General features: G+C 46.7%; 1 protein-coding gene across 2 annotated transcripts in view; it reads right to left on the bottom strand.

The window, feature by feature from the left end:
- Positions 1-24,123, bottom strand: part of LOC138819674 (P-selectin-like) — a 30,587-nt gene extending 6,464 nt beyond the window's left edge. The window contains exons 1-10 of one of the 2 annotated variants that reach the window (XM_070011168.1): positions 23,964-24,123; positions 18,629-18,719; positions 16,137-16,523; positions 15,388-15,495; positions 14,450-14,638; positions 13,081-13,266; positions 11,611-11,796; positions 8,040-8,225; positions 4,765-4,950; positions 529-714 (exon numbers count right to left, since the gene is read on the bottom strand). In XM_070011168.1, coding sequence (XP_069867269.1) covers positions 529-714; positions 4,765-4,950; positions 8,040-8,225; positions 11,611-11,796; positions 13,081-13,266; positions 14,450-14,638; positions 15,388-15,495; positions 16,137-16,523; positions 18,629-18,719; positions 23,964-23,966 — 1,708 coding nt within the window. In that variant the 5' untranslated portion in view covers positions 23,967-24,123. The remainder of the gene's footprint in view (positions 1-528; positions 715-4,764; positions 4,951-8,039; positions 8,226-11,610; positions 11,797-13,080; positions 13,267-14,449; positions 14,639-15,387; positions 15,496-16,136; positions 16,524-18,628; positions 18,720-23,963) is intronic. The other variant, XM_070011167.1, reaches the window with a different exon arrangement.
- Between the last annotated feature and the right edge of the window lie 2,860 nt (positions 24,124-26,983).

Raw genomic sequence — 26,983 nt, 5'->3', positions numbered from 1 at the left:
CCCTAGGACCCCTTTTCCCCAACACACACAAAGAAATATGACAATTCAGTAAAAATTTGAATATCCATGTGTCAGTGGTCTGCGTTCCCGACTTTATTGGGAGATGATGTTAGTCCTATCTAAGTTCAACATGAAATGGCTTTGCTATGAATGATCGTGCCACTAATCTTCTACATGGCACAGAAATGAAGCTTGAACTCTCTGCCCTCTGTTGCCTGATTTGAACATTTGAAATGGTGATTGCAAGCCTTGTACTCTTTCAGCAATGAAGTAGTGGGCGTCATTTACTTTGTTCAGGAAAACTCTTTGAGAAAAAGAACCTCAAGTTATAAAAACAAGATGTCTATAAGAATCGCTATGTCTTAACAAGCCTAGAAGTCTGTCAGTCTTTAGAATTGTATAATCCACAGGCTGTTTACAATGTCCAATCATAATCGAATTGTTTATCATCTTTAGGAGCTATGTGAGTGCTCTCCTTGTGGACAAAATTTCCAAAAGCAGTCTGTCCCAGAGAGTGTGCATTATTACCTTTGCAGGTTGGTGGAGCTGTAGACCATCTCCCAGACGTGGTACACCCCACACTGTCCGATCCTTCCAGCACAAAGCCCTTACGACAGGAGAAACTGCAGAAGGAGCCAACGCTGAATGTTCCGTGAGCGTGAGAACAGTCCATGCGGCCTTGTTCTGGAGCGGAGAGTTCTGGGCACTGGATGACTGGAGTATCAAATTGAGAACACCACAATGTCCATGTTAGGCAGTGTCTATTGATTCATATATGCAGCAAGTATTTATTGAGCGTCTGTGATATTCCAACTCTTCTATAAAGCAGCCGAAATTCCACAACACATAAAATGGGATGTTAATTACAGAAGATGGGGGGAAGGATGGTTAACTTGTGAAGAGGAGTACATGTAGAGGTCACAGGGATAAGGAAGTCAAAGATTTACGCCACTAAACTCAACAACTCACATCCCTCCTCTTTTCTCCATATCCCCTCCTGTATTCCCATCATCTTATCTGCAGAGGGAAACTTCAAATTTCTGGTCAAGATAGCTAAGTTTTGAGCTGGGCATGGTGGTTCACACCTGCAGTCCTAACTACTTGAGTTACTGTGACTGGAAGGATCGTGGTTCAAGGCTAGCGGAGACAAAAAGTATCACGAGGACCCCATCTCAACAGCAAAAGCTGAACGTGGTGATACATACCTATCCTCCTTATGGAAAGTTTTCCTTATGGAAAGCCATAAATAGGAAGATTGTGGCACAGGCAGCCAGGCAAAACGCAAGACCACACCTCAAAAGTAACCAAAGCAAAAGGGGCTGGAGGCCTGGTTCAAGGAGAGTGCCTGTCTAGAGATTGTGAAACTGTGACATAAACCTCAAGACCATTTTCTTAAATCATTTTTTAATCATTCAAGAAAGCCGCTTTCCTGTCTGAGGGGCGGCCCTGTGGAGGTTACGGAAGCCTAACCTGGACCTGGCATGTGGTAGACACTCAAAGAACGAAATTTAATCTGTGTTGTTACCCATGATGCAGCTGGAGGGGAAGAGGCCAGTATAGACACAAAGGAAGGGATTCCCGTAAAGGAATAATGCTATGCATAACTATAAAGAGAGGAACATACTCTTGGACCGAGTAGGAAGCATTGTCAAACCTGTATAGTCAGAGTAGAAAACAACTAAAGGTTGTGACCATCCCATGCTTAGGGCCCTCTTTTCATTGCCTTGGAAGTCGTTGTGTTGTAAGGATCTTTCTTAGCTGATGCCTTCCTAATTCACTAGGTAATTAGTGAATCGGGAAAGTATATCTACTTAAGTAGATAGACATAATTATGTGTGAATCCATGAATTATTAGGTTTTCTGCTACTCTAATCATCAACATAAAACATACTGCTTTATATTATTTTTTAAATATTTAGCAAATTCTCTTTTCTTTTGCCTCACTTCACTTGAGATGGATAGTAAATCAAGAACTTTTTGACCAGGCACTGGTGACTCATACCTGTAATTCTAGTTACTCAAGAAGCTGGAGCTAGAGAAACAGGGTTTGAAGCCAGACAGGCAAAAAAAAAAAGTCTGTGAGTGTGCATCTTCTAATTAACCAGCACAATCCAGACTGGAGGCGTGGTTCAAGTGGCAGAATCTAACCATGAGCTGGAAAGCTGATGCTAGCGCAAGGCCCTGGACAGCAAAGGCTGGGAGGAGGCTTGAAAGAGCAGCGGAGCCCAGGCCCCAGCGGCCCCAGGGAAATGCTATTCTTGCTAAAGCGATCTGTAGAACTATTTCAAGACTATCTCAAAACTTTTGCATCACTCTCTGAGTTCCGCCTGCCACGCCTGCCCTTCATACGTGGTGCTTCCTAAACCCTTTTGATGTATCCTAAAATTGTGCAAAAGTAGTGTTCTGGGGCAGTGTGGAGGGATAAGATTCTGGCATGTAGAAAAGAAGAGTGTAGAACATGGATTTTGGAAAACAAGAGAGAAACATAGGCACCCACAAAACCACGTCTCAACATCAAAATAAGACCATTGGGTTCTAACCATAGAGCCTTCAATTCTGAGGATCATAGCTGACTAAAGGTTGCGTCCACTGGTCAGGGATCTTTCTAGATGTGAGTGGGAACTGGGCTCACTGGTGAGAGGCAGATACCCCCTTCCACAGGAAAAAGAGGGCTGAAGAGGAGAAAGAAAACCTGGCTCCCGTATTCCAGACTGAACCATCATGTTGGCTGCATAAATGATTTTAAGCTTTGGTGGGATTTTCAAAAGGACTTTTGCTTTCCCTTAAAACAGAACATTGGAGCGTACAGCTTATGATAACTATCAGTGGAATAATACGTGAGAGAGAGGATGAGCAACAAAGCCCAATCCTTGCTGTCTAACCCCTAAATAAGCTAGATTTCTTAGCTACTGCTACTGGTAGTCTATCTTCCCCTTCCCACCCCCCAGGGGAAAGTTTATTTGAAAATGAGAAAAAGCCATGAAAGAAAGTAGCAGAAACTATGTAAGAGGAATCCATCGTCTATCCTTTGGACAGCAGATGGCAGCATTTTATGACCTTTAACGTAACAGCCGTCCCAGACAAGGGTGTGAGTCCAGTGCCCCCTTTGGTGGAGTGCCGGCCTGGCACACTATGCCCCTGCTTCAAACCCCAGTACTCTAGAACCCTAAGTAAAGACAAAATACCCCGTGCTAGGGGCTTGCCTAGCATGTGTGAAGCCCTGGACGCAAGCCCCAGTAAGCCAGGAAACAAAAGAAAAAAAGAGAAATCCTTGGCTAGCCCAATGACTTTGGAGATGCTATAGTCCTCTCCCCTCCTTCCTCAGCCTCCGAGGGGTAACGAGGCTTCCTTCCTGCTGGGGAGGGAGGACAAGGGGGGAAGGGCAGCCATGCTATTGTACAAGGAGGAATAACAGTAGTTTAGCAGTTTTTAATACGACTCAGTAGATTTCTACTGACATAGTCACTGCCGTTTCTAAGGTTTATTTCAGCAGTTTTAGCGGCAGCTGTGCAGTAGACTAAATTTATTGGTGACAGACCCAGAATTTAGACGCTCTGCCACTGGGTGGCAATATGGTCCAACAGTGAAAAATACCTTGTCCGGCTATGCTTTGGTTTGAATCCTGCTGACTCCCATGCACCCTGGTTATGTGACCTTTGCACCCTGGTTATGTGACCTTTGAACCCTGGTTATGTGACCTTTGCCAGCTGCTTCTCTCAAGGTTTCCGTTTCCCCTGGCTTACGGTGGAGATGATGATCATCTAACAGTGGTTTGTGTAGAATGTAATCATACATACAAAAACGCCCTGTACTGCACATACACTAAAGGTTGCTTATTCCTGCCAGTCTTGTTATTACCAACTCTGACTTACTGAAAAATAAATTGGAACTGCTGTGCCCTCTGAAACCAAATAGAACTGTGAAATAGTTCAGCCTATGTTAGTCTACATGCCAGGTAGTGGGCCCTACCGGATTCTTTGAGGGAAGCAAATACAGAAAAGATCTGCCCTTGAGTTTGAGGATTCCACTAATTGACTGTCGTGCTGTGCTAGAGTGAGCAGGATGAGCTTCACGTCAACAGTACTTGCCACAACCCCCTTTAACTCAATGTAGCAACGGCAGAGGATGGAAAGGTGGAGGAGGCACAGGCTCTGCTCTCGAGGACTTTATAATTCATATGGAAATAGAAGGAAGAACCAGTAGAAAAGAGTTCCGTCACATCCATCCCTGAATATCTTCAGTGTTGGGGACTTAGTGCTGGGTAATGGCGAGTTTGAGAAGGAAGGAAGGAACAGCCTAAATGACTTCTAAAGACATCATCACAAAGGTGTCAGTGAAATGGCTGAGCTTCGTCATTTCCTAATGGCATGTCCTTGAGCACGTTACTCTTTCGGAGCCTTTGCTTCTACATCTGTAAAATGAAGGTGATACTCCTTATTCTAGAATTGTGCTAAACATCATTTCCTAGGACGTCAGGAAAGAACTTTATAACACTATGAAAGTAGATGATTGTATGAGGATAGAAAGATTGTTCAAAGGGACTAAAAAGGAAGCTTGGTCTAACTCCCCATGCTTTGTGGATGATGTATTGTTTTAGCTTTGTGGATGACGTGTTGTTCTAGCTTTGTGGATGATGTGTTGTTTTAGCTTTGTGGATGATGTGTTGTTTTAGCTTGAGGACACTTTCATAGGAATCTCTGATGATTCTTTCAGCCCATGATATTACCTGGAAAGTCATAAGAAAAAACAGACGCTGGTTCCTACCTTTACATGTTGGAGGGGAGCCTGTCCAGTGTCCAGATGGAGTACAATCCAGTCTTTCTGGTCCAGATAAAGAAAACCCCTCATCACAGTTGAACTGACATGTGGATTTGTAGCTGGAACCTCCCAGAGGCTGGACGCAAGTCACTGTTCCATTCTGAGGACTTAGCAAAGGTGTGCAGCTCGTAGCTACAGAGGACATGCAAGAAGAGAAAAGACCGTGTTAGTGCACAGACTCAGAAGGAGGAAAAGTATAATCCTTGCCCTTCAGGCCTTCCAAGCTATAGAAGGAGTAATAATAATTCACATAGAAAAATCAAATTTCAAAGACAACACAAAAATCATGGACACAGTGTTGCTGAAAAATTCACCAACTGTCTGCAAATGACAATTTCCACTTCTTCTCAAAAGCCTCATCCCACAGTGGCCAGTCATAAATGACTCTTCTTGTTCTTCACTTTACAAAAAAGTGAATTGGGCCTCTCAGTTCTTTGCACAGCATATACACATGATGTAAGGTAGTAGAGGACTTATTTGACTGGGTTGGTGATGGTGCGCTGTGACTTTTGGCAAGTCACTTAATCTCTCTGAATCCCAATATTTTTAAAGGAGGAAAATAATATTACCTAGTTTCTAAGATTCTTTAAAGTCAAGATTGAAAATACTCTCAATACAAATGTTGACAGTCGTTCCTTGTGTGGTTAAGGAAACAGTAAAGCCTAGATTCAATAGGTTGACATAAAAAGTAAAGGCTAGGGTTGGGTGTGGCATCTCATCCCTCTACTCTGGAGGCCGAGATTCAGGAGATTGTGCTCTAGCAAAAAGCTAGTGAGAGCCCCATTCAATGAACAAGCTAGACACGGTGGAATGTGCCCTCCCCCCCCCTCCAACTTCCTGGGAGGCATAAATAGGAGAGTCACTATCTAGGTCTGCCCGGACCAAAAATGCTAGAGCAAAATAACTAGCCCCTAAATAAAGCAACGAAGGCTGGGACTATTGCTCAACCAGCATAAATCTTGCCTAACAAATAGGAGGTGCTAATCGTCCAAAATAAAAATAAAGTAAGGACTCAGCTATACCCAGTTTCGAGGTCTTGCAAGGGCTTAGTTTGGAAGTGTGTGACTTTACACCAGATAAGAGGTGCTACAGCTGTTCCAGGGCCATTTTCAGCCGCTTACTTTGATTGGCCAGAGGTTTGGAAAGCCTATTTCTGTGATCTCTCTTCCCAACATCCTTTGCCCTCCCTCCACAGATGCAAGTTACTTCCATCCACGTGGAAAGCCATTCTGTCTTCAGTGCCTATGTGTGGGGTGCGGTGGAGGGAGAAGAGACCACGCAGAGAGCTCCTAGGTTATTAAAGAGCCAGTGGGCAGATGTGCCTCAAGTTCTTGGTTTGGTGGAACCATTTCCAGCTCTTCTGTGGCTTGGTCTTCTTGCAGACAGTAAAAAGGGAACTCGGCTGATAACTCTCTTCGAAGTGTTACAACAGCCTCAAGACACACCTCCCGGCCCTGACCACATTTGGGAAACGCGTTCCCAGCAACAAGAGGAGAAAGTTCAGTCAGAGTAAACAAAGGACGAAAAGCAGAAGGGAGCTGGAAGGTCACCTGAAGCCAGGGGGGTGGCCACCTCCTGCCTGTGAGCCCATGCCAGCCGCACAGGTGAAGCAATGAACAGTGGCCTGTGCCCTGCACAGCCCTGGCTTTCCCCCAGAGTTCGGATAAGCCGCTTCGTCCCCCCAGGATGAGCGGGCTCAGGGCTGTGTGCAGGTTGAGGCTTAGTTAGGGTGGGTGCTAAGGGGGGGAGGAGCTACAGCTCTACCTGTGCTTTCTAGACCCAGAGCTAGGCCCTGGACCCCAAGTCCAGTGGCTGACCGCACCCCTGTGTGGGGATGAAGGAATCCGATTCCGCTCAGTTCCGTCAGTAATTACTCTTTAGTTTTGTGTCTGTCTGTTTGTTTGTACAGTTAACACAACCTAAGAGTAAAATGCATGCCCATTCACACACGCATATTTGTGTGTGACCTGAAGAGAAAGCGGTTTCCTCTTCATAGAGATGCGTCCCTGCCTGCCTTCACTCTGATGTTGAAAGGCAGGGCAAGTAGTGCAAAAATATTTTACCCTTTGGGTTTTATCATTAACATTACATATATATGTGTGTATACCATAAAAATATTCATTGCCTAGGGGAGTCAGGGAATCAGATGGGGAAATATTGGGGAAAAAAATCATACCAGAATGGGAACAATAGTTTAGGGTAGGGATATTTAAGAGGATGGATTTACTTCTGGTTTCTTCTTGTAGATTTTATAAATGAGAACCTTGCTTTTGGCGAACAGTATTTGCCATAAATCTAAATAGAGTTTCATACACTGAGGGGAGAAGTAATATAGAAGGTAAAAGTAGACATCTGACCCAGTACTGGTGGTTGAGGCTTATAATCTTAACTACTCAGGAGGCTGAGATCTGAGGATCGTGGTTTGAAGCCAGCCTGGGCAGGACAGGCTGACACTTATCTCCAATTAACCACTAAAAATCTATCACTGGAGCTGTGGCTCAAGGGTAGATACGTACTAGCCTTGAGCAGGGCCAAAGCCCTGGGCCCAGGACTGGTGCCTCCTCCCTCCGCCCCCCAAAAATCTGGTTTTTAGTTTGCAAACACAGTCAGTTAGAACCAGGCCTGTTTCATCTAAGATGTTCTAGCATCAGCAGAAAGCACTGGCTTTTTAATATCATAGACAATGCAGGTTTAAACACCTGTATTTGAATCTGTACATTTCTTCTGAGAATCCAGTAACCTCGATGTGTGGAGTGGGTTCCTCCTCTTTCCAACTCTCCTATCTACATCTTGGAGGATTCTGCATTAGATTCTCCCGTTCTACCTGTACAGCCCAGGACCCCAGGAGGAAGGTCCACATCAGCCTTGGGAAACATGCTGGGAGCTGAGAGGGGACGTTGCCTCTGTTTTCCTTGGAGTCTTATTTCCAGATACTTAATTCGTGAAGGGCACCCCGAGGTCCTGGTAAAGGCCCGCTAAGGAGTCTGCTGGGCCACCACAGCCCTGTCCCCTGTCGCCAGGTGTCTAGACACACGTTTCTGCGTAGCCTCTGCTGATATTTGCGTTTGGGATCCTTGGGTTACCAATGAAAGCATGAATGATGATATGCCTTCATTTTCCAGCCCCTGTCAAACACGGCCCTACACACCCACCGTCTCTAAAACGCAGCCTTCCTTTTGCAATGATCACCCCAATTATTCTCAAAGGCAATGCGCCCTTACCCCGGCACTCTGGGGGAGGGGCGCTCCAGCGTCCTGTAGCCATGCAGCGGACCGCCCTTGCTCCAGCCAGGAGGGAACCTTCTCTACAGGAGAAGCTGCAGACCGACTGATGCTGAAATGGTCCAAAAGGATGTGAGCAATTCATCTGGGCCCTTCTGGGAATGGGAAACTCCTGGCACTGCACAGCTAAGAAGGGAGAAGGTAAAGAATCATTATACAAGTACTAATTGGTTTTGTTTGTGTGTGTGTGTGTGTGTGTGTGTGTGTGTGTGTGTGTGTGTGTGTGTGTGTGTGTGTGTGTGTGTACACACCAGTTCTCAGGCTTGAAGTCAGGGCCTGGGCATTATTTCTTAACTTTTCTACCCAAGGCTGGCACTCTACTACTTGAGCCACAGCTCCCCTTCCAACATTTTGCTGGTTAATTGATGATAAGAGTCTCATGAACTTTCCTGCCCCGGCTGGCTTCAAACTGCCATCTTCAGATCTCAGCCTCCTGAGTTGCTAGGATTATAGTCATGAGTCATGGACACCTGGCTCAATCCTTTTTCTTTTCTCAATTTCACACGTGCCTGTATTATAACTTAGCTTCACCTCCTCTCACCTGTCTTTTCCCGTTCCCATACACCCTGTTTGAGAATGGCAGAGGCTCTGTGTGTCTGTCTGTCTGCAAAGGCTCTGTGTGTCTGTCTGCAGAGGCTCTGTGTGTCTGTCTGCAGAGGCTCTGTGTGTCTGTCTGTCTGCAGAGGCTCTGTGTGTCTGTCTGTCTGCAGAGGCTCTGTGTGTCTGTCTGTCTACAGAGGCTCTGTGTGTCTGTCTGTCTGCAGAGGCTCTGTGCGTCTGTCTGTCTGCAGAGGCTCTGTGTGTCTGTCTGCAGAGGCTCTGTGTGTCTGTCTGCAGAGGCTCTGTGTGTGTGTCTGTCTGCAGAGGCTCTGTGTGTGTGTCTGTCTGCAGAGGCTCTGTGTGTCTGTCTGTCTGCAGAGGCTCTGTGTGTCTGTCTGTCTGCAGAGGCTCTGTGTGTCTGTCTGCAGAAGCTCTGTGTGTCTGTCTGCAGAGGCTCTGTGTGTCTGTCTGTCTGCAGAGGCTCTGTGTGTCTGTCTGTCTGCAGAGGCTCTGTGTGTCTGTCTGTCTGCAGAGGCTCTGTGTGTCTGTCTGTCTGCAGAGGCTCTGTGTGTCTGTCTGCAGAAGCTCTGTGTGTCTGTCTGCAAAGGCTCTGTGTGTCTGTCTGCAGAGGCTCTGTGTGTGTGTCTGTCTGCAGAGGCTCTGTGTGTGTGTCTGTCTGCAGAGGCTCTGTGTGTCTGTCTGCAGAGGCTCTGTGTGTGTGTCTGTCTGCAGAGGCTCTGTGTGTCTGTCTGTCTGCAGAGGCTCTGTGTGTCTGTCTGTCTGCAGAGGCTCTGTGTGTCTGTCTGCAGAGGCTCTATGTGTCTGTCTGCAGAGGCTCTGTGTGTCTGTCTGCAGAGGCTCTGTTTGTCTGTCTGTCTGCAGAAGCTCTGTGTGTCTGTCTGCAGAGGCTCTGTGTGTCTGTCTGTCTGCAGAGGCTCTGTGTGTCTGTCTGCAGAGGCTCTGTGTGTCTGTCTGTCTGCAGAGGCTCTGTGTGTCTGTCTGTCTGCAGAGGCTCTGTGTGTCTGTCTGCAGAAGCTCTGTGTGTCTGTCTGCAAAGGCTCTGTGTGTCTGTCTGCAGAGGCTCTGTGTGTGTGTCTGTCTGCAGAGGCTCTGTGTGTGTGTCTGTCTGCAGAGGCTCTGTGTGTCTGTCTGCAGAGGCTCTGTGTGTGTGTCTGTCTGCAGAGGCTCTGTGTGTCTGTCTGTCTGCAGAGGCTCTGTGTGTCTGTCTGTCTGCAGAGGCTCTGTGTGTCTGTCTGCAGAGGCTCTATGTGTCTGTCTGCAGAGGCTCTGTGTGTCTGTCTGCAGAGGCTCTGTTTGTCTGTCTGTCTGCAGAAGCTCTGTGTGTCTGTCTGCAGAGGCTCTGTGTGTCTGTCTGTCTGCAGAGGCTCTGTGTGTCTGTCTGCAGAGGCTCTGTGTGTCTGTCTGTCTGCAGAGGCTCTGTGTGTCTGTCTGTCTGCAGAGGCTCTGTGTGTCTGTCTGTCTGCAGAGGCTCTGTTTGTCTGTCTGTCTGCAGAAGCTCTGTGTGTCTGTCTGCAGAGGCTCTGTGTGTCTGTCTGTCTGCAGAGGCTCTGTGTGTCTGTCTGCAGAGGCTCTGTGTGTCTGTCTGTCTGCAGAGGCTCTGTGTGTGTGTCTGTCTGCAGAGGCTCTGTGTGTCTGTCTGTCTGCAGAGGCTCTGTGTGTGTGTCTGTCTGCAGAGGCTCTGTGTGTCTGTCTGTCTGCAGAGGCTCTGTGTGTGTGTCTGTCTGCAGAGGCTCTGTGTGTCTGTCTGTCTGCAGAGGCTCTGTGTGTCTGTCTGCAGAGCCTGTTTAGCACTGCCCTCAGCCTTATCCTCATGACAGGCCTTCTACTCCAATGCCTCATTCGTTTTGCTTCTCATTTTTCTACTGTGGTCAATACATATCAAAAATCCATCTACTTACCACTGAAATAATGTAAGTATCTAGTTCTGCGGCCAGTTGTCATACAATACCCACCACTATGTCCAACATCGTTCTCGTTGTGTCAAACTGACACACTAGAGTCATTAAACATGAGCTTTTCCCCCCTCTGCCTCATTATTCTCCTTTCCTGTCTCTGTGATGATCTTGATGAAGCCATTAAAAAAATAATATCACGTGTTATTTTTGGGGGGAGGCCTGGCTTGCTACACTCAGCACAGTATCCTTAAGGATGGCTTGTGTTGTGGCATGTGTTGGAATTCCTTCCTTTTCTACGGTAAATAATACTCCATTGGACACGCGTACCATGTCTTGTGTATTCCTCCAACCACCTGTTGATGTTCTCTTGGTTTGCTTCCTTATTCTATCATGAAAGATGTTGCTGTGAGCCCAGGTGTGCAAAGCATCTCTTCATGGCCTGCTTGTACACCACTTACAAACCAAGGCTCACTTTCGTATCATGGTATATGTCACCCAGAGCATTCGCAGCGATTGCTGAGGGACTCCCAGTAAATGGCAACATCAAATATCAGCATCGTCCTTCTGAAGCAGAACTTGGTATGGGGGGAACTGTCCATCTGGCTTCCCTGTGCCTTCATTCCCAGGTAAGAGTAACACACTGAAAACCGACGACTTAAATCAGACCACAGGCCTGACAGCATTTCTAAGGTTGTGTTTCGATACGCTAACTCACCGCTAGTGGTGAGCTGGGGAGGCACGGAGCCTCCGAGAGTCGGGAAGCTTCCTGACAGGCCATGAAAGAACTAGACTAACCGCCGTGTCCCTAACTCTTCCGCTCATTCTCACACACCATTCCTTTCCACTCACTCGTGTCAATCGAAGCAACTCTACTCTCTCAGCTGTGTTACGGTGAGTCATGTTGGCCCTAAGGCTGGCTTTGCCCACCATCATTTCATCCCTAGCACTGAGCACGAAGAACCTGTCCCGCAGTGTTTGACGGATTAACCAATGACCGTGTTCACCACGGAGGCTGATTCCCTCAGGCCACGGAGGCGTGTCTGAGTGCATGGTACCTTGACAGGCCGGGGCCGGGGCGGTCCACCGGCCGGAGTCGGCACACTGAGCGGCGCTGGCCCCTTGCAGCACGAAGCCCTCTGCGCAGTGGAAGCTGCAGCTGGTGTTGTATGGGAAGGTGCTTGAGGGTAGAGAGCACTCCACACGCCCGTGCGCAGGGCTCTCCGGAGGCTCACAGGCAACGGCTGCAGGGGGAAGATGGTGGGAGGCTGGCTCACAGACAGGCCCCGACGCTTTTCAGAAGAGACTGCTGGGGCTTGCTGCATCTTTCCTAGCCACGTCGTCCATGGGTTCGGGACCTCAGAGCCTCCTCCCTTTACCCAAAGGGCCCTTCCCGGCCCCTCTTCCCCCGCTCCCACAGCCCTGCTCCTGTGCTGCGTATACATGATGGCGAGTCTTTCCCAGTCCCCCACGGCCACCTGAAGAGCCGTAGCCCTAGCCTAGCCCCGTGCATTGGAAGTGTTCATTCGACATTTATCGGCATGTTTGTCTGATTAAGGGAACGCAGATAAAGAAACTCTCTGGGCTTATAAGCCAGGAAAAAGAAGCCATTGTGTCACATGTGTTGACACTATTACTTAGTGCTGTTGAAATGACCCCCCCCCCCCCGCCCGGACAGCATCATCAGATTCAGTTGCTGAGCGAGTGAAGCCCAGTGAGTTCCTGAGCAAATGGCGCCCTGCGTCACCTCAGCTCTGATAAGGACCCTTCTCCATGCTTTGCCTCTGAGCTGCATCAGCTCCGGACTATTCCTGGGGTTCGCAGAGCTTGGGGACCACCCTTCCAGCCTAGGCCTCAGCTTCCACTTCGCACTCAATCAGGGCGTGAGGACAAAGATCCTCCAGTCTTTCTTTCCTACTTCACACAAAGATGACCACCCTCAAGTCTTCTAGCGAACTGTACTTGGGGTGGTATTGTAATCTAGAATAGGAAAGTCACTAATCGAACTTTCAATTTCCTATTTTCCCTCGAGCTGCTAACCCCTCCCTCATAAACTTGGGAAAAGCTAAGGGTAGGGGGCTGTTGCAAGAAGTTGAGCTTCATGGACTTATGCAACTGCTGGGATCATTAACACATGTGCTTCTTTAATAGGGGTTTCATTGCACCTTCGCCAAAGGCTACAATGGGGAATCCCTCTCTGTCCTCATAGCCGCTGCTTCATTCCTTCTCAAGTTCAGGACCCTGGACATACCAAAGAGCTAGGGATGGAGAGAAAAGTTCAGCAAGTGCCTAGGTCTATGCGAGGAACTTTCTACGTGTTACTTCCTTGCGTGAGTTTTTACATTCTTCCTCCTGGCAATTCCTAACTCCATCTCACAGATGAGCAGCCTGGCTCTCGGAGGTGAGGGAAGCCAGCCGCTCGCTCCAGCCTCAGACCCCAGAGGATGGTTAGCTGTGCAGAGCTTGTGGCCTTTCTGCTCTGCCATGACTCCCTTGTGGGCATCCTGGGGCTGTGAAAAGCACCCTACCCTCACAGGCTGGCAGGGGTGCGGTCCACTGGCCAGATCCGACACAGCGGAGCGTGTCCAAGCCCCTCACTCGATAGCCAGGCCGGCACTCAAATTTACAGCTGGAGCCGTAGGCAAAGGTGGCCAGCGGATGCACACAGTCCATGGTTCCTTCACCGGGGGCTTCCAGGGACGGACACCGCACAGCTGAAAGACAAGCACCGAAGACAGAGAAAACACACCCTCACCGTCAGATGGCAGTGGCGGAAGGGCCTCCTCCCCCCAAGAACTAGACATGGAGACCGTAGGGTCAGAAGCCCCAAGTTGACCAGACTCAGAGAACGAATCCTCCATTTGCTGCAGAGTTCCTTAAGTCTCGGGTCCCTCCAAGCTCAATTCCTGACACTGTCTCTTCCTTCCTTCCACCTTGATAAACCTATCCCAGTAAGTCTTGATGGCACTCTTCCCCTGCTGAGGAGAAGCGTACAGACAAGACCATCCGGAGGCCGCTTGTGACAGGTATGTCATTTTGCCCAGAGCAAATCAGCCTCTTGTTGGTTCTTCAAGAGTCTGGATACTATTCTACTTAATGCGGCTCAGGGCCGATGGAAGGACGGTTCATTCAGGGCAGCTGTAACGATTAGGTTTTTCTAGTTGAACCGCATTATTTCTCTGTCTCTCTCTCTGTGTCTCTCTCCCTGTCTGTCTCTCTTTCTTTCTCTCTCTCTGTCTCTCTCTTAGAAGCACTGGGGTTTGAATTCAAGGCCTATGTGTGCTAGGAAAGTGTTCTGTCGTATAAAGCACATACCTAGTCCTTTTTGCTTTCTGTTTATGTTTTAGGTGGGGGTCCTTTGCTTTTGCCCAGGGCTAGCCTTGGATCATGATCCTTTTCCTTCTGACTCCAACACAGCAGGGATATAGATATGCTGAGCTTGCTGGTGGTGGACGAGGTAGTGATGATTGTCATAAGGCTTGAGCTCAGGCATAGGTGCCGACCCTGTCCTTTTCCTTCTTTTTTTCTTTTTGTTCAAGGCTAACATTCTACCACTTTGAGCCACAGCTCCACTTCCAGTTTTTAGGTGATTACTTGGAGATGAGTCTCATGGCCTTTCCCACCCAGACTGGCTTTGAACTTCAGTCCTCAGATCTCAGCCGCCTGTGTAGCTAGGATTACAAACAGGAGCGCCCAGCACCTGCACTGTGATTTATTTTTTGAGATAGAGTCTTGCTAACTTCTTGCTAGGACTGGTCTTGAATCTCAATCCTTTTATCTCTACTTCCTTTGTAGCTACATGTGTGTGCCACTGTGCCAAGATATTTTGCCCACAGGTTTTGTTAATAGAGAAAAGCCCTCTCCCGTTTTAGTTAACAATAAGGATGGTCTACATACCTTCGCACTGTGGGGGCTTATTATTTGTCCAGATTCCAGAGGCCAAACACTCCAGCTTGCTTGGTCCATTCAATTCGTACCCTTCAGCACAGTGGAAGGTACACTGTGAGTTGAAAGAGAAGTTTCCCAGAGGATGGCTGCAGCTCATGGACACGTGTGGAGGAAGGTCAAATTCTCCACACTCTCGGACTGCAAAGAACCAAGTATCGAGGTTTTCATTGTAAACTTAAAAACACGGTCAGATTGTCGCAAGCTGTAATATTTGTGTGACCCTCTTCACTGTTATCTTTCTAGGTTCCTAAGTCAAGCGGCCTGTTTTTATTTGGCTCGTTCTATAGACTGTATCTTTCAACTTGAGCCATGCTTTTACCTCTTGTATTTCGCCGGCTAACTAGAGTTAGCCTATGGTGGTGTCAGCGTAGGCTGGTTTCCTTATTCAGATCCCAGCCTCTTAAATAGATAGGACTAGAGGCATGAGGCACAGCAGGAGAGGCTTTTATTTATTCTTTTATTTTCCAATAATTTTTTTGGTCAGTCATGGGGATTGAACTCTGGGCCTGGGCGCGGTCCCTCAGCTCTTCAGTTTAAGGCAAGCGCTCTACCACTTGAGCCACAGCACCACTTCCTGTTTTCTGATGGTTCATTGGAGATTAGAGTCTCACAGACTTTCCTACCCAGGCTGGCTTTGAACCGCAATCCTCGGATCTCAGCCTTCTGAGTAGCTAGGATGACAGGCGTGAGCCACTGGCACCCAGCTCCAAGAAATTTTGTGAGTAAATATTTTCTCCCAGACCTGCTGTGTCTAGAGACAGTTGAATGGCTGGTAGTGAGTCCCAGAACTAGCTTTTACTCACTTGAGCATCCCAGGATGCATTCGTTCCTGGCATTATCTCTTGCCTAAGACCAGTGACCACAAATGAACAAATTAACAGACTCACCATATTCACACTCGGGTCCATAGAAGCCAGGATAGCAGGAGCAGGTGTAGTTCCCAATGGTCTCAATGCATTCACCTTGATTGTTGCAGGACATGTCCTGGCAAGAGGCTGCACAGAGACAGAAGGGTCGGAATGATGGGCATTGGGAGGAGATGGAACATGGGAAGAGTAGGCTGGTTTATATATTTTTTAATTCTCCTCTCAAGCCACAAGCTTTCTCTAACCCTTGTCTTACATTCTTCAAGATGTTCACTAACACTGAGTAAGAGTCTCCCCACTGTGTTACCGTCCCTGACATGCCATTCCATGCTATTATTGATCTGGTGGTGACATTAGCCTACCAGAGAGGTCTGTCTGAGCAGATGTGTTGCAGAGCAGAGCAGAGCAGGGCAGGGCAGGGCAGGGCAAGGCAGGGCAGGGCAGGGCAGGCAGGGCAGGGCAGGGCAGGGCAGGCAGGGCAGGGCAGGCAGGGCAGGGCAGGGCAGGGCAGGGAAGGCAGGGCAGGGCAGAGCAGAGCAGAGTGGAGCAGGGCAGGGCAGAGCAGAGCAGGCAGGGCAGGGCAGGCAGGGCAGGGCAGGGCAGGCAGGGCAGAGTCAAGCAGAGCAGGGCAGGGCAGGGCAGGCAGAGCAGGGCAGGGCAGGCAGGGCAGGGCAGGGCAGGCAGGGCAGGCAGGGAGGGCAGGGCGGGCAGGGCAGGGTGGAGCGGGGCAGGGCGGGCAGGGCGGGGCAGGGCGGGCAGGGCGGGCCTACCTGTGTAGCACAGGGCTCTCTTTCTCCGCCAGCAGGGCTCGTCATTCCACCGGCCCGGCGCCAGCTCACTCTTGATGTACATCTCCACACAGTCCTGGTTGTTCCTCTTGTTGTTGGGCTCGTTGTCAGCCCAGTTCTCGGCCTCCTTTGTGAGCGTCTTTCTGGTGCCCACCCAAGTCCACTTATTGTTAATCTTTCGAATCCCGATCCAGTAGTAGGAGCTGAAGAAGGGCACGAAGTCGTTGAGGTAGGCAATTTCATTCTTATTCTGGATGGCCACTAAGTCTGTGAAGTGCCTCTGGCAGAATGCCCGCGAGTAATTCCACGAGTATGCTTTCACGCTGTAGTTGTACGTCCATGCAGCCACTTCTTTCTGATTTGTGAGCTCTAAAGAGAAAAAAAAAATGAGTAATGAGTACCAAGCTAGCATCCCTAGCCAGGAGAACACTATAAGCTTACATTTGCATGTCTGGGTGTAGCCAGGTGAATTTCTGACCAGGGCATAAATACAAATCACATAGCGGCCCTAGATCTAAGTAGTTAATGTAAAGAGAAGAGTAGTTTCCATATTTCACTTCAAAGTATATATAAAACCAGAAGAGGAAAGTGTCTTCGGAAGGTTCTTGATGCTAAAGACTTGGAATCCTAAGCTGCTGGAGGTAGAAAGGACTTAGAAGTTTTTCCCTTTCATCATCCATCATTAATGACACAAGGTCACCTGTCTGAGTCCCAGTTCGAGGTACAGTTGAGGTTTTATCACGTCACATGATAGGGATCTGAACTCTTGGTGTTCTGCTATATTTACTTTGTTAGCCTTACAAAACTCAAATTCCTTGTCTTTTTTTAAAATAATTGGTTTGGTTGGTTTATTTAGCTTGGTTGGTTTGGTTTGAGGCAGGATCTTACTATGCAAGCCAGGTTGGTCTAAAATTTGAAATTCTCCTATCTCAACCTTCGCAGTGCTGGGACTGCAGTCACGCAAGAAGACCACATGTCATTACTTCCCTGAATCTGCAGGTGGTCTCTCCCCTGTCTATCTGTCTATCTGTCTATCTGGTCTCTCCCCTGTCTATCTGTCTATCTGTCTATCCCTTCATAGACCAGTATAAATTTGACTCCTCCTACTTCCTTGATTTCCACAGATGGCCTGTGTTTCTTCCTCTTGGCTCCCTCTGTCTGCCCATCCCCTGTCTCCATTACCTCATTACCATTTACTGTGGAGTCTTGCTCTGTGATGTGCTCTGTGCCTAGTGGATTATAAATTCCTCATGGTGATCTCTTCTTAGTTCTGGATCCTTAACACCACATACAACACTTTGCCTTTAATGTGCAACCAATAAATCTATGTTGAACGAGTGAAGCACAGTAGGGTTTTGGCAGATCCTCAGCTAGAAAGATCTCATTTATGACCCGACACCCATTCCACTTCTTTGTGATGAACTGCTCTACTTCCTCCACAGCTGCTTACTCACTTGCTGTTCTCTCTTTTTTTTTTTAGCAAGTGTTTGTGATATCAAATAAAATGAAGAATGTGACGTTCAAGGGTAGAAAAGCACTGTGATTCCGTGCATTGTTATTGTGGCCTGTAGGAGCTCACTGGCAGAAGAGGCCAGTTCCCATGCGAAGAATTGTACAATTGCAAGCAATCGGGCCTGGAAATGGCTCCACTTCCTGTTTATAAAGCTTGTTTCTATTCAGCTGTCACCTCTCCTGACTGTGGGTCATGCATCTCTACCTTCCTCATGGATACCTCTGTGCTGTTGTTTTGCCTTAAGATTTTATTCTGGAGCTGGGCATGGTGGCACAGGGCTGTAACCTTGTATGCTTGTACACTCAGGGCTGAGGCAGGAGGGTCAAAGGGTCAAGCCCACCTGCTATGAGTGAGAAGCTGCATCTCTCCCAAAACAGAAACTAACAAAAATGCCACATTTTGAAGTACCTGGCTTCAAAAAGCAGATGGTTAATGCCAGCAATCTTTGCTACACAGGAGGCTGAGACCTGAAAGATGATGGTATGAAGCCAGCCTGGGCAGAGAAATCTACAAGAACCCATCTCCAATGGGGCAACAAAAAGCCAGACTGGATGTTGGCGCCCCAGGCATGGGTGGGAAGAGCCCAGTGTGCCAGGCTCTGGGTTGGAGCCAGATCTTATTTTGGTATCGCCAGGACCCCATTATGGTTTTCAGGGACCCAAGGCAATATAAAGTGAATTATTTTAAATTAAGGAAATTCCAACCCTCTGGTGGGTCCTTAGAAGTATCCTGGATTGTGCTTTCCTTGTCTAATGGATAATTTCAGCCTGGATATAGCAGTTTGTCATTTCTGAAGCCTTGTCAAACAGCGTGGTGATGATGGGTTCATTTTACTTCTAGAAATCTGGGCTTCGGGATATTCCTAGAGTTCCCTGCCTCACATTGGCTCAGCCCTTCACTTTGTCTGTCTGGCTCTGCATTCTGTATTCAGAGTCAAGTGAAGAGTTAGCCTTAAGCTTACCAGAGATCAAGGCACTGAACCAGAGGAGTTGAGCAGCTCCCAGAACCACGCTCTGCAATCTCAGAGTCCAGATGACTCTTAGGCAGCTTGCCTGAAACAAGAAAGAAAGAAAGTGTGTCTATTCATACAAACCAGAATGGCCACAGAAAGTCAGTTAATAATCATTATGCCTATTTCTACTTTGCATATAACTAGGATAGCAAGTGCACGCCATTCAATCAACTATTGATTGGCTCATTTATATCCACACTGGCCTCAAACTACGGTTCTGATCTCTGCCTCCACAAGTAGCTAGGGTTTCAGATACCAGTACCTGTTGTGTAGCATTGATCCATGTTTTATCCTCTTGCTTTAGCATCTTAGCATCTACCTTCAATACAAGACTTAAGATAGATATGTGTGGATAGTCTTCATATGTACATATGAAGAATATATATTTACACACATATATACACATACATACAGGCATATACACATACAGAATAAACCCATTCCTTTTGGATCTGTAGCAACTATTATTTCTCATGCTCCCTTTTGTGAAGACTTTCTCAAATGTATTAACATTTAAAATGTTTTTATTCAGATAAATTATATTCAATATCATCTTGGACATGAGACTACTGAAACTTGGAGCATTAAATAATATGTTTAAAATGGTATCAGAGAGTGACTTTGAAGCAAGAGAAAATGTTTAGCTCTCCACTCAGAAGGGTAGAAGAGGTTTTTTTTGGGGGGGGGTTGTTGAGGTGACAGAGTCTATGAGCACAATGACAGCCATTATAAAGCCTCAGGGTTTGCTGTGCACTTGGGCTTGGGCTGGCTTGTGGCCTTCAGAGGTGGTCACTACCCGCTCCCCCAAACCTCTCTCCCCCACACACAAATAGAGAGAATTTCTAGGGCAGCTATGAGGAAAGGGAGGTAAGGCTCCTGATTTCCTGTCACCATGTCCAAATCTACCACTTCCCCCTTTCCATGTGTTTAACCTTCTAATAAGATTCAGTTGCAACAAACGATTCCAACAAGGCTGCCTCCCATCTAAACTGATGGCTTATTTGGGTACACTTTTAAATAAGATTTGGTTTTAATGAAATTTCCTCAGCCAATTCTCTATCAGATATGGGGGGGAAGGCATGGGAAGGGAAACACTTGATTTTAAACATTTGAAGGCTTTAGAGGAGTAGTAGGTACTTGGGGTTGAGGCTCTTCTATGAAAGCAAAGTGCAAATTCATATTCATCCCCTGCTTCAATATGACCCCATGTGTCTGTTTTCTCTTAACCTCCAAATACCAACACCCAACTCTCATAGATTATTTCAGCGCTAAGGTAGACTCCAAGGATGATTGCTCAATCGGTTGACCCTTTCTCTGTCATTCTGTACTACAAACATTGAAGACAAGGCAGCGGCCACTCCCTCCATGAGCTTTCCTGATTCTCCCAGCCGGCTGGTCTGCGTATACATCACACCAGCACAGCCATTCTTTTCCCACAGGGCTCCTGAATTTTGAAAGTAGCAAGGATTGTTTTGTTGTGCTTTTTTAAAGTGCACCTGCACTGCTTCAGACAATTTCAGAAGGTTGGTGGACCCACTCCTTTTGCCCATGTTTAATGGACCCCTAGGTCAAATGTCTGTGTTAACAGTGAGGCAGTGATGGCTGACAGAGGTTATGTACATGGGCGTGGAGGAGGAGGAGGAGGATGAGGAGGATGAGGAGGAGGAGGAGGAGGAGGAGGAGGAGGAGGAGGAGGAGGAGGAGGAGGAGGAGGAGGAGGAGGAGGAGAATGGTTGGGCATCTTCCTCAGGCATTAATTTGCCTCTGAAACTGCCTTGGGTTGGTAGGCCTTCTTGTATCTGCTCTCCGTGCGCGGTTCAGGATGGTGCTGGGCGTCTAGCATGCTGAAGAGTTAAGGACTCTGTCTTGTGTTACATGAAGCAAGGGGAAATGTCTCTCCGGAATGGCTGCCTGCTCTGCTAATCATTCATGCTCTTTGGCAACCTGGTGCAAACTGGAAGTTGCCGGAAAGGAGTGTGCGATTGGGTCATTAGAATAACATCCTGTGACTGGGTCAATCTTCTCTAAAGCACTGGGGTTATCTTTAACGTTTCTGTTGAAAGACTTAGAAGTGATGACTGGGTCAAGAGGGGGACACAGAGAAAGTATAAGGAACCAGTGTCTTTGCTTCGGGGAGGAGCCAGAGACCAGGCTAGCCCGGTGGCTTGCAAAGCAGCAAGGATGTCCCCAAACAGTGTGATCCCACTCTCCTGCTTATGCAGGTGGACCTCTGTCCACCTGCCTGGATTCTTCCTGACTTCTGCCCTCTTCTGTAATTCCTCAGGGTGGGCTTCCTTGTCTCCCCGTGCTTTCCAAGCCTGAGGCCTGCCACCTTGCCAAGATTCCCTGTCAAACGTGATCACTAACCTGGCTTGCAAGCCCAACGAAGACTCCCCAGCGTTATCTTCTTGGCATTTCTATAGACTGAGGGTCTTTTCTGGGTCCTGATTGTTCTGTACTCAGTAGTTTTGATTTTTGAGCATTTTATTACTAATATTCCTTATACAGAGACACAAGGATGTGAATTCTAAGGGCTGGTGGCCAGCCTTTGGAGTACAAATCAGTGATATTTTAGGGGAAAACATTTATGGGAGGAAAACTAAGTCCTGGAGGCGGAGGACTGAAGATGGTAAGAGGTAGAAATGGAAGGGAAAGCAAGCATGACAGCATTAGCTTCACCTGACTACAAACTCCCCATCAGGAGCTCCTTCTCTAAGATTGGACTGAAAGCACGTCGCATGATGCACCTTCAGTTTCTTTTCTCAGGTGCTAGAGGTCAGTCAAAGTCACTTGATAAGCATGAAGCAATGTGTATTGGGAAGATCGGTGCTCCTAACCTGACAGTCCATGTGCTTGTGGCAGAGGGGAGGGAGGTCTTGGAAAAGGTCTTGTCTGTGAAATATTAAAAATGACTCGAGTGCTGGCATCCTTGGCAATTCCTGTAGAGCTTCGCTATGACAGGTGAGAGGCTTTTGAGCGTAAAGGACAGGGCTCTTCCGGAATCCGCGCAGAAGTCTGGGAACCTCTGTGGTTGTCTGCCGAGGCCTGTGTTCATGGATATGTTTGCGTTTTCATCTGGGAAGGGGAACTGTAGGAAAATCCTAACGAGCCGGGCGCTGGTGGCTCACGCCTGTAATCCTAGCTACTCAGGAGGCTGAGATCTGAGGATCGCGGTTCAAAGCCAGCCCGGGCAGGAGAGACCGTGAGACTCCTATCTCCAATAAACCACCAGAAAACCGGAAGTGGCGCTGTAGCTCAAGTGGTAGAGCGCTCGCCTTGAGCTGAAGAGCTGAGGGACAGTGCCCAGGCCCAGAGTTCAAGCCCCATGACCGACAAAAAAAAACAAAAAAAAAAAAACAAAATCCTAACGAACTCCACAATTTGTATCGTCTGTATCTTAGCAAACAGAAGAGGACTCAGAGACTAGGAGGAAGAGAGGAATTAGCTGCCCATTCATTTCAGTTGACAAATTCAGAAGTGTAACACACAGAAAGATGAGACGAGCGAGCTCCCCAGCCTAGTGACATGTGGTTCAGTCTTAGGGCAAGCTCTTCTTCATCGCCCTGTCCCTGTGTGCCCTGACATGGAAAACCTTCACTGGGAGCGTCTGAGTGGTAGATTGTAGTAAAGCAGGGAGTGGGAGAGATCAGGTTTATGCACAGCTTTCTTCTGGGCTCCCACAGAAAGGTACCCCAAAGGCCAGAACTTCATTGGCTACAAAGAGCTGGAGTTTGTATCTTGGGACTCTGTGGTATATATACTCTGGTAAACTGGTAGTAAAACTTGAGGTAGCTTATTCATCTACAGTGACTTTGTTTCTGACTTCAAAATGCCTGAATATCTTCGAATATTCCCTGAAACACCAAACCCACTTAGACCCCCCCAAGCTTTTCTGGTTTCATCTAACAGGAAAATCTAACATTTGTGAATCACTGATGTTCCAAGCTCATCTTGAGATGTTCTTCTTGCAATCTTGCTTAATCCTCACAATGGCATTGTCACTATAATGATTATATCCAACTTACAGATGAGAAAGCTGAGTCACTAACACTAAGGGCAGAAATGGAAGCCGCATGGCATCTCAGATTAGTCTCAAGTGGCTCCCTGCGCTCAGGGAGAGAAACACAACATCCGGGGCTGAGACACCACCCAGGCGTAGTCTGTCCTAGAGCATTCCTCCCCTGTTCATCCCAGAGTGAAGAACAGTGCTGGGAGAGGGGACGGCAGGTTTACCCAGATCAGCTCCCCGAGGGCTCCTGTAAACTCTATTGGAAAGAACGGCAGCTGTGGAAACAGAGGACTGGATCTGGATCCCAGTATCCGCTGGTCTTAACAATGTAACTAACCTAAGGTAGCATATCCCACTGTCATAAGCCAGGATGGCTTGGCTTGTCAAGTGGAATGAACATCAATTCCTAAGAAAGCAGGGAGGGGCTGGGAAGGTGGCTCAGTGGTAGAGCGCTTGCCTTGCATGCTCGAGGCCCTGGGTTCGATTCCTCAGCACCACATAAGCAAAAAGAAAAAAGCCAGAAGTGGCACTGTGGCTCAAGTGGTAGAGCGCTAGCCTTGAGCTGAAGAGCTGAGGGACAGCGCCCAGGCCCAGAGTTCAGGCCCCACGACCGGACCCAAAAAAAAAAAAGTAAAAGAAAGCCGGGAGGGTTCACATGGACAACAGGCTCAGCAATGCTTGTTAATTCAAGCCAGGCATGGCCATATGAACCTGTAATCCCAGCTGCTCAGGAGGCTGAAGAGGAGGAGCATAAGTTTGAGGCCAACCTGGGCAACATAGCAAGAGTCCATCGCAAATCATCCCCCCACCACCACCATCACCACCACTACCACCACCAACTATACCACCACCGACAACAACAACAACACCATCACCACCACCAACAACAACAACAACACCATCACCACCACCACCATCACCACCACTACCACCACCAACTATACCACCACCGACAACAACAACAACACCATCACCACCTCTACCACCAACTACACCAACAACAACAACAACAACACCATCACCACCTCTACCACCAACTACACCACTACCACCAACAACAACACCATCACCACCACCAACACCAACAACAACACCATCACCACCACCACCATCACCACCACCACCACCAGCAGCAGCAGCAAACCTCAGCAGTTTATTCGATGTAAAATGCTGTGGCTTTTACCATTTCTTTTTTGCAACTTTTTCTTCCTGATTCAGCCCCCAACCTCTTCAACTCAACCATGGCCCCCATAACAGAAAAAATAATGAACTTACCATCTCCTCTGCGACTCTCCGGCTTTCTGCCTCCTATCCGACCCAGTCTTTATAGTCTTGCTGCCTCCCCTTGCTGTCAGGCTGCCTAGAAAAACAACTTCCTATTTGCTTTCCAGAAATTCACCACAGCTTTCCCCCTGAAGTTGGGGTGTTGATACTGCAGGAGCGATGTTGGCAGCTTCGAAACCACACTTGCCAAGGGGCAGCAGGTCACCCCTTCCATGAGCGACAGTGTGGAGACAGGAGCCGGCGTGATTCACCCGTGGACATCCCAGACTGAGCAACGCAGGAACAGGACTCACACCCCAGGGATCGGGTTTCCTTTGATTATCAGTCCCAACCTAAGGTCAGGCTTTTGAGAGCCTTGCTTTGTATTTACCACAAAATCCGAGAGTAAATTCCAGTTATTGGGGAATGCCTGGGAACACTTATAATTCCAGCAGCCTCCTGAGGAAACAGAGCAAAAATAGAAGTAAATGCTAGCTAGGTAAGAAAGGGAAAATCCAGAGAAGGTTTTTCTGGCACTTGTTGGAAATAGTTTTGAAATAATCTATAAAGTAGACATGAACCATTTGAGAAGAACTTTGCTTTTTCTATCAGAAAAATGGTATAAAAATGCAACAGTTAGTGCCAGGCGTGGTGTTACATGCCTGTAATATCTGCATGTAGGATGCTGAGGCTGAAGCTCGTGAGTTTCAGGACACCCCAGTCTACGCAGTCAAACCTCATAAGCAAAGTGTCATCATTGCATTTGCTTTTTCTTGTTGTTTAACATTACTTTTCTTGTTCTTATGCTCTTCTTAGATTGTTTCCATAGACATAGATAGATAGATAGATAGATAGATAGATAGATAGATAGATAGATAGATAGATAGATAGATAGATAGATAGAGATTTGTGTATGCGTATGTACCATGAATCTAACTAAAGGAACACTTAGAAGGAGGATAAAGAGACAAAGTGAATACTTTTTAAATACACTGTATCTGGAAACACCATGAGAACCTCAATGAAAGCTGTTTATCAATAGGAGGCTGGGAAAGGTGGAAAGAAAAACAGACGATTGGGGTTTGAGCTAGCAAAGAGAACAAAAGAAGATGAATAGGGTTGAAACAGATTGCTTTCACATACAAAAGTAGAACAATGAGACCTGTTGAAATTGTTTTAGAAAGGGGGAGGAAGGAATAATCCAGGGGGTAAGATGGATGGGAAGACATTATAAACATGCATGGAAAGGTCACAATAAAATTTCCCTTTAGATAACTAATATAGACTAACAAAAATTACAAAAGAGAAGAACTAAGACCAAAATTAGCAAAAGGAAAGAAATAATAAATAAATATCAGAATAAAATAAATAAAATGGAAAATATAAAAAATAGAAAAGATCACTTAAACTTATTTGGTTCTTTTGAAAGATAAAAAAGTAAATCTGTGTTAGTTAAGAAAAAAGAAAGAGGACTTAGATACAATCAGAAGTGAAAAGGAAGCATTGTTACAGATACCACAGAAATACAAATGAGCACAGAACAGGAATGGTTACACATAAATATGCTGGATAACCCAGAAGAAATGGATGCATTTCTAGAAATATACAGTCTACTAAGGACCATTTTAACATATCGACAGATTAGAAACAAGTAAAGAGATTGAAGCAAACAAATCCAGAAACACATTAAAAGGGCAGTCACCAAGACTTGAATGCAATTTATCCCTGGGATGACAGAATGGTTCAACAGATGCAAATCAGTAAATGTGATAGACCACATCAACGGAATGAAGGACACAATGCATACAGTTATCTTAATAGTTACATGAAAATAGTCTGACAGAATTAAATGTCATTTTATAATAACAACTCTCAATGAGAATGTACCTCAACACAGTAAAATCACAGATTACAAACCAACAAATAAAAAAAGGTGCTCAGTAATAGAAAGCTTTAAGCTTTTCCCCTGTATGAAGAACAAGACAATAAACATGCTTACTCTTGTCATTTCTATTCAACAGGTACTAGAATTCCTAGGTCAATCTGGCCAGAAAAAAAAAAAAAAAGTTGTTTCTGGGGCTGGGAAGGTGGCTCAGTGGTAGAGCGCTTGCCTTGCATGCATGAGGCCCTGGGTTCGATTCCTCAGCACCACATAAGCAAAAAGAAAAAAGCCGGAAGTGGCACTGTGGCTCAAGTGGTAGAGTGCTAGCCTTGAGCTGAAGAGCTGAGGGACAGCGCCCAGGCCCAGAGTTCAGGCCCCACGACCGGACCCCAAAAAAAAAAGTTTTTCTATTTACAGACTTCGTGTTCTTTTATATGAAAACCCTTAACACTACACACACACACACACACACACACACACACACACACACACACACAGTCTGCTAGAACCAATGATTTCTGTATAGTTGCAATATATAAATTTAGCATACAAAACTCAGCTGTTCCTATACACTTAATCTATCTGAAAAAAAATAAGAAAATATATTAATTTATGGTAGCTGCAAAAATAAAATGTTTAGAAGAAATTTTAGGAAAATGTGAAAGATCTGTACACTGAAAACTATAAAACTATTAATGAAACTTAAGAAGACATAAATAAATAGAAAAGGAGCCTGGGTTCATGATTCAGAAAACTATTGCTAACATGCTTATTTAACCTAAAACAGCCTATGGGTTCATTGTAATTCCTATCAAAATTCTAATGGGACTTTAAAGAGAATTGAAGAAAAAAATCTTAAAATTTGTAGGAGACCACAATGTTCCTGAGACAAAGTAATCATAAAAAAGAACAAAGATGGAGGCATCATGATGTCTAATTCCAAACTACATTGAAAAGCTAGAGCAAGACAACTGCAAGGTAACTACATAAAAAACACATTGAACAATACAACGTAACAGAAAGCCCAGATAGAAGTCTATGTACTTATTATCAGTTGAGTTTCCACACAGATGGAAAGAATGCACAATGGGAAAATGGGTAGTCCTTTAACAAGTGGTGCTGGGAAAACTGGATATCTACATAAGAAAGA

This window comes from Dipodomys merriami, unplaced genomic scaffold, assembly GCF_024711535.1.
Source record: "Dipodomys merriami isolate MVZ:Mamm:240054 unplaced genomic scaffold, mDipMer1.0.p SCAF_81, whole genome shotgun sequence".
Classification (NCBI taxonomy): Eukaryota; Metazoa; Chordata; class Mammalia; order Rodentia; family Heteromyidae; genus Dipodomys; species Dipodomys merriami.
Note: the sequence above shows the minus strand (reverse complement) of the source record. Positions and strands in the feature narration are given on the sequence as shown.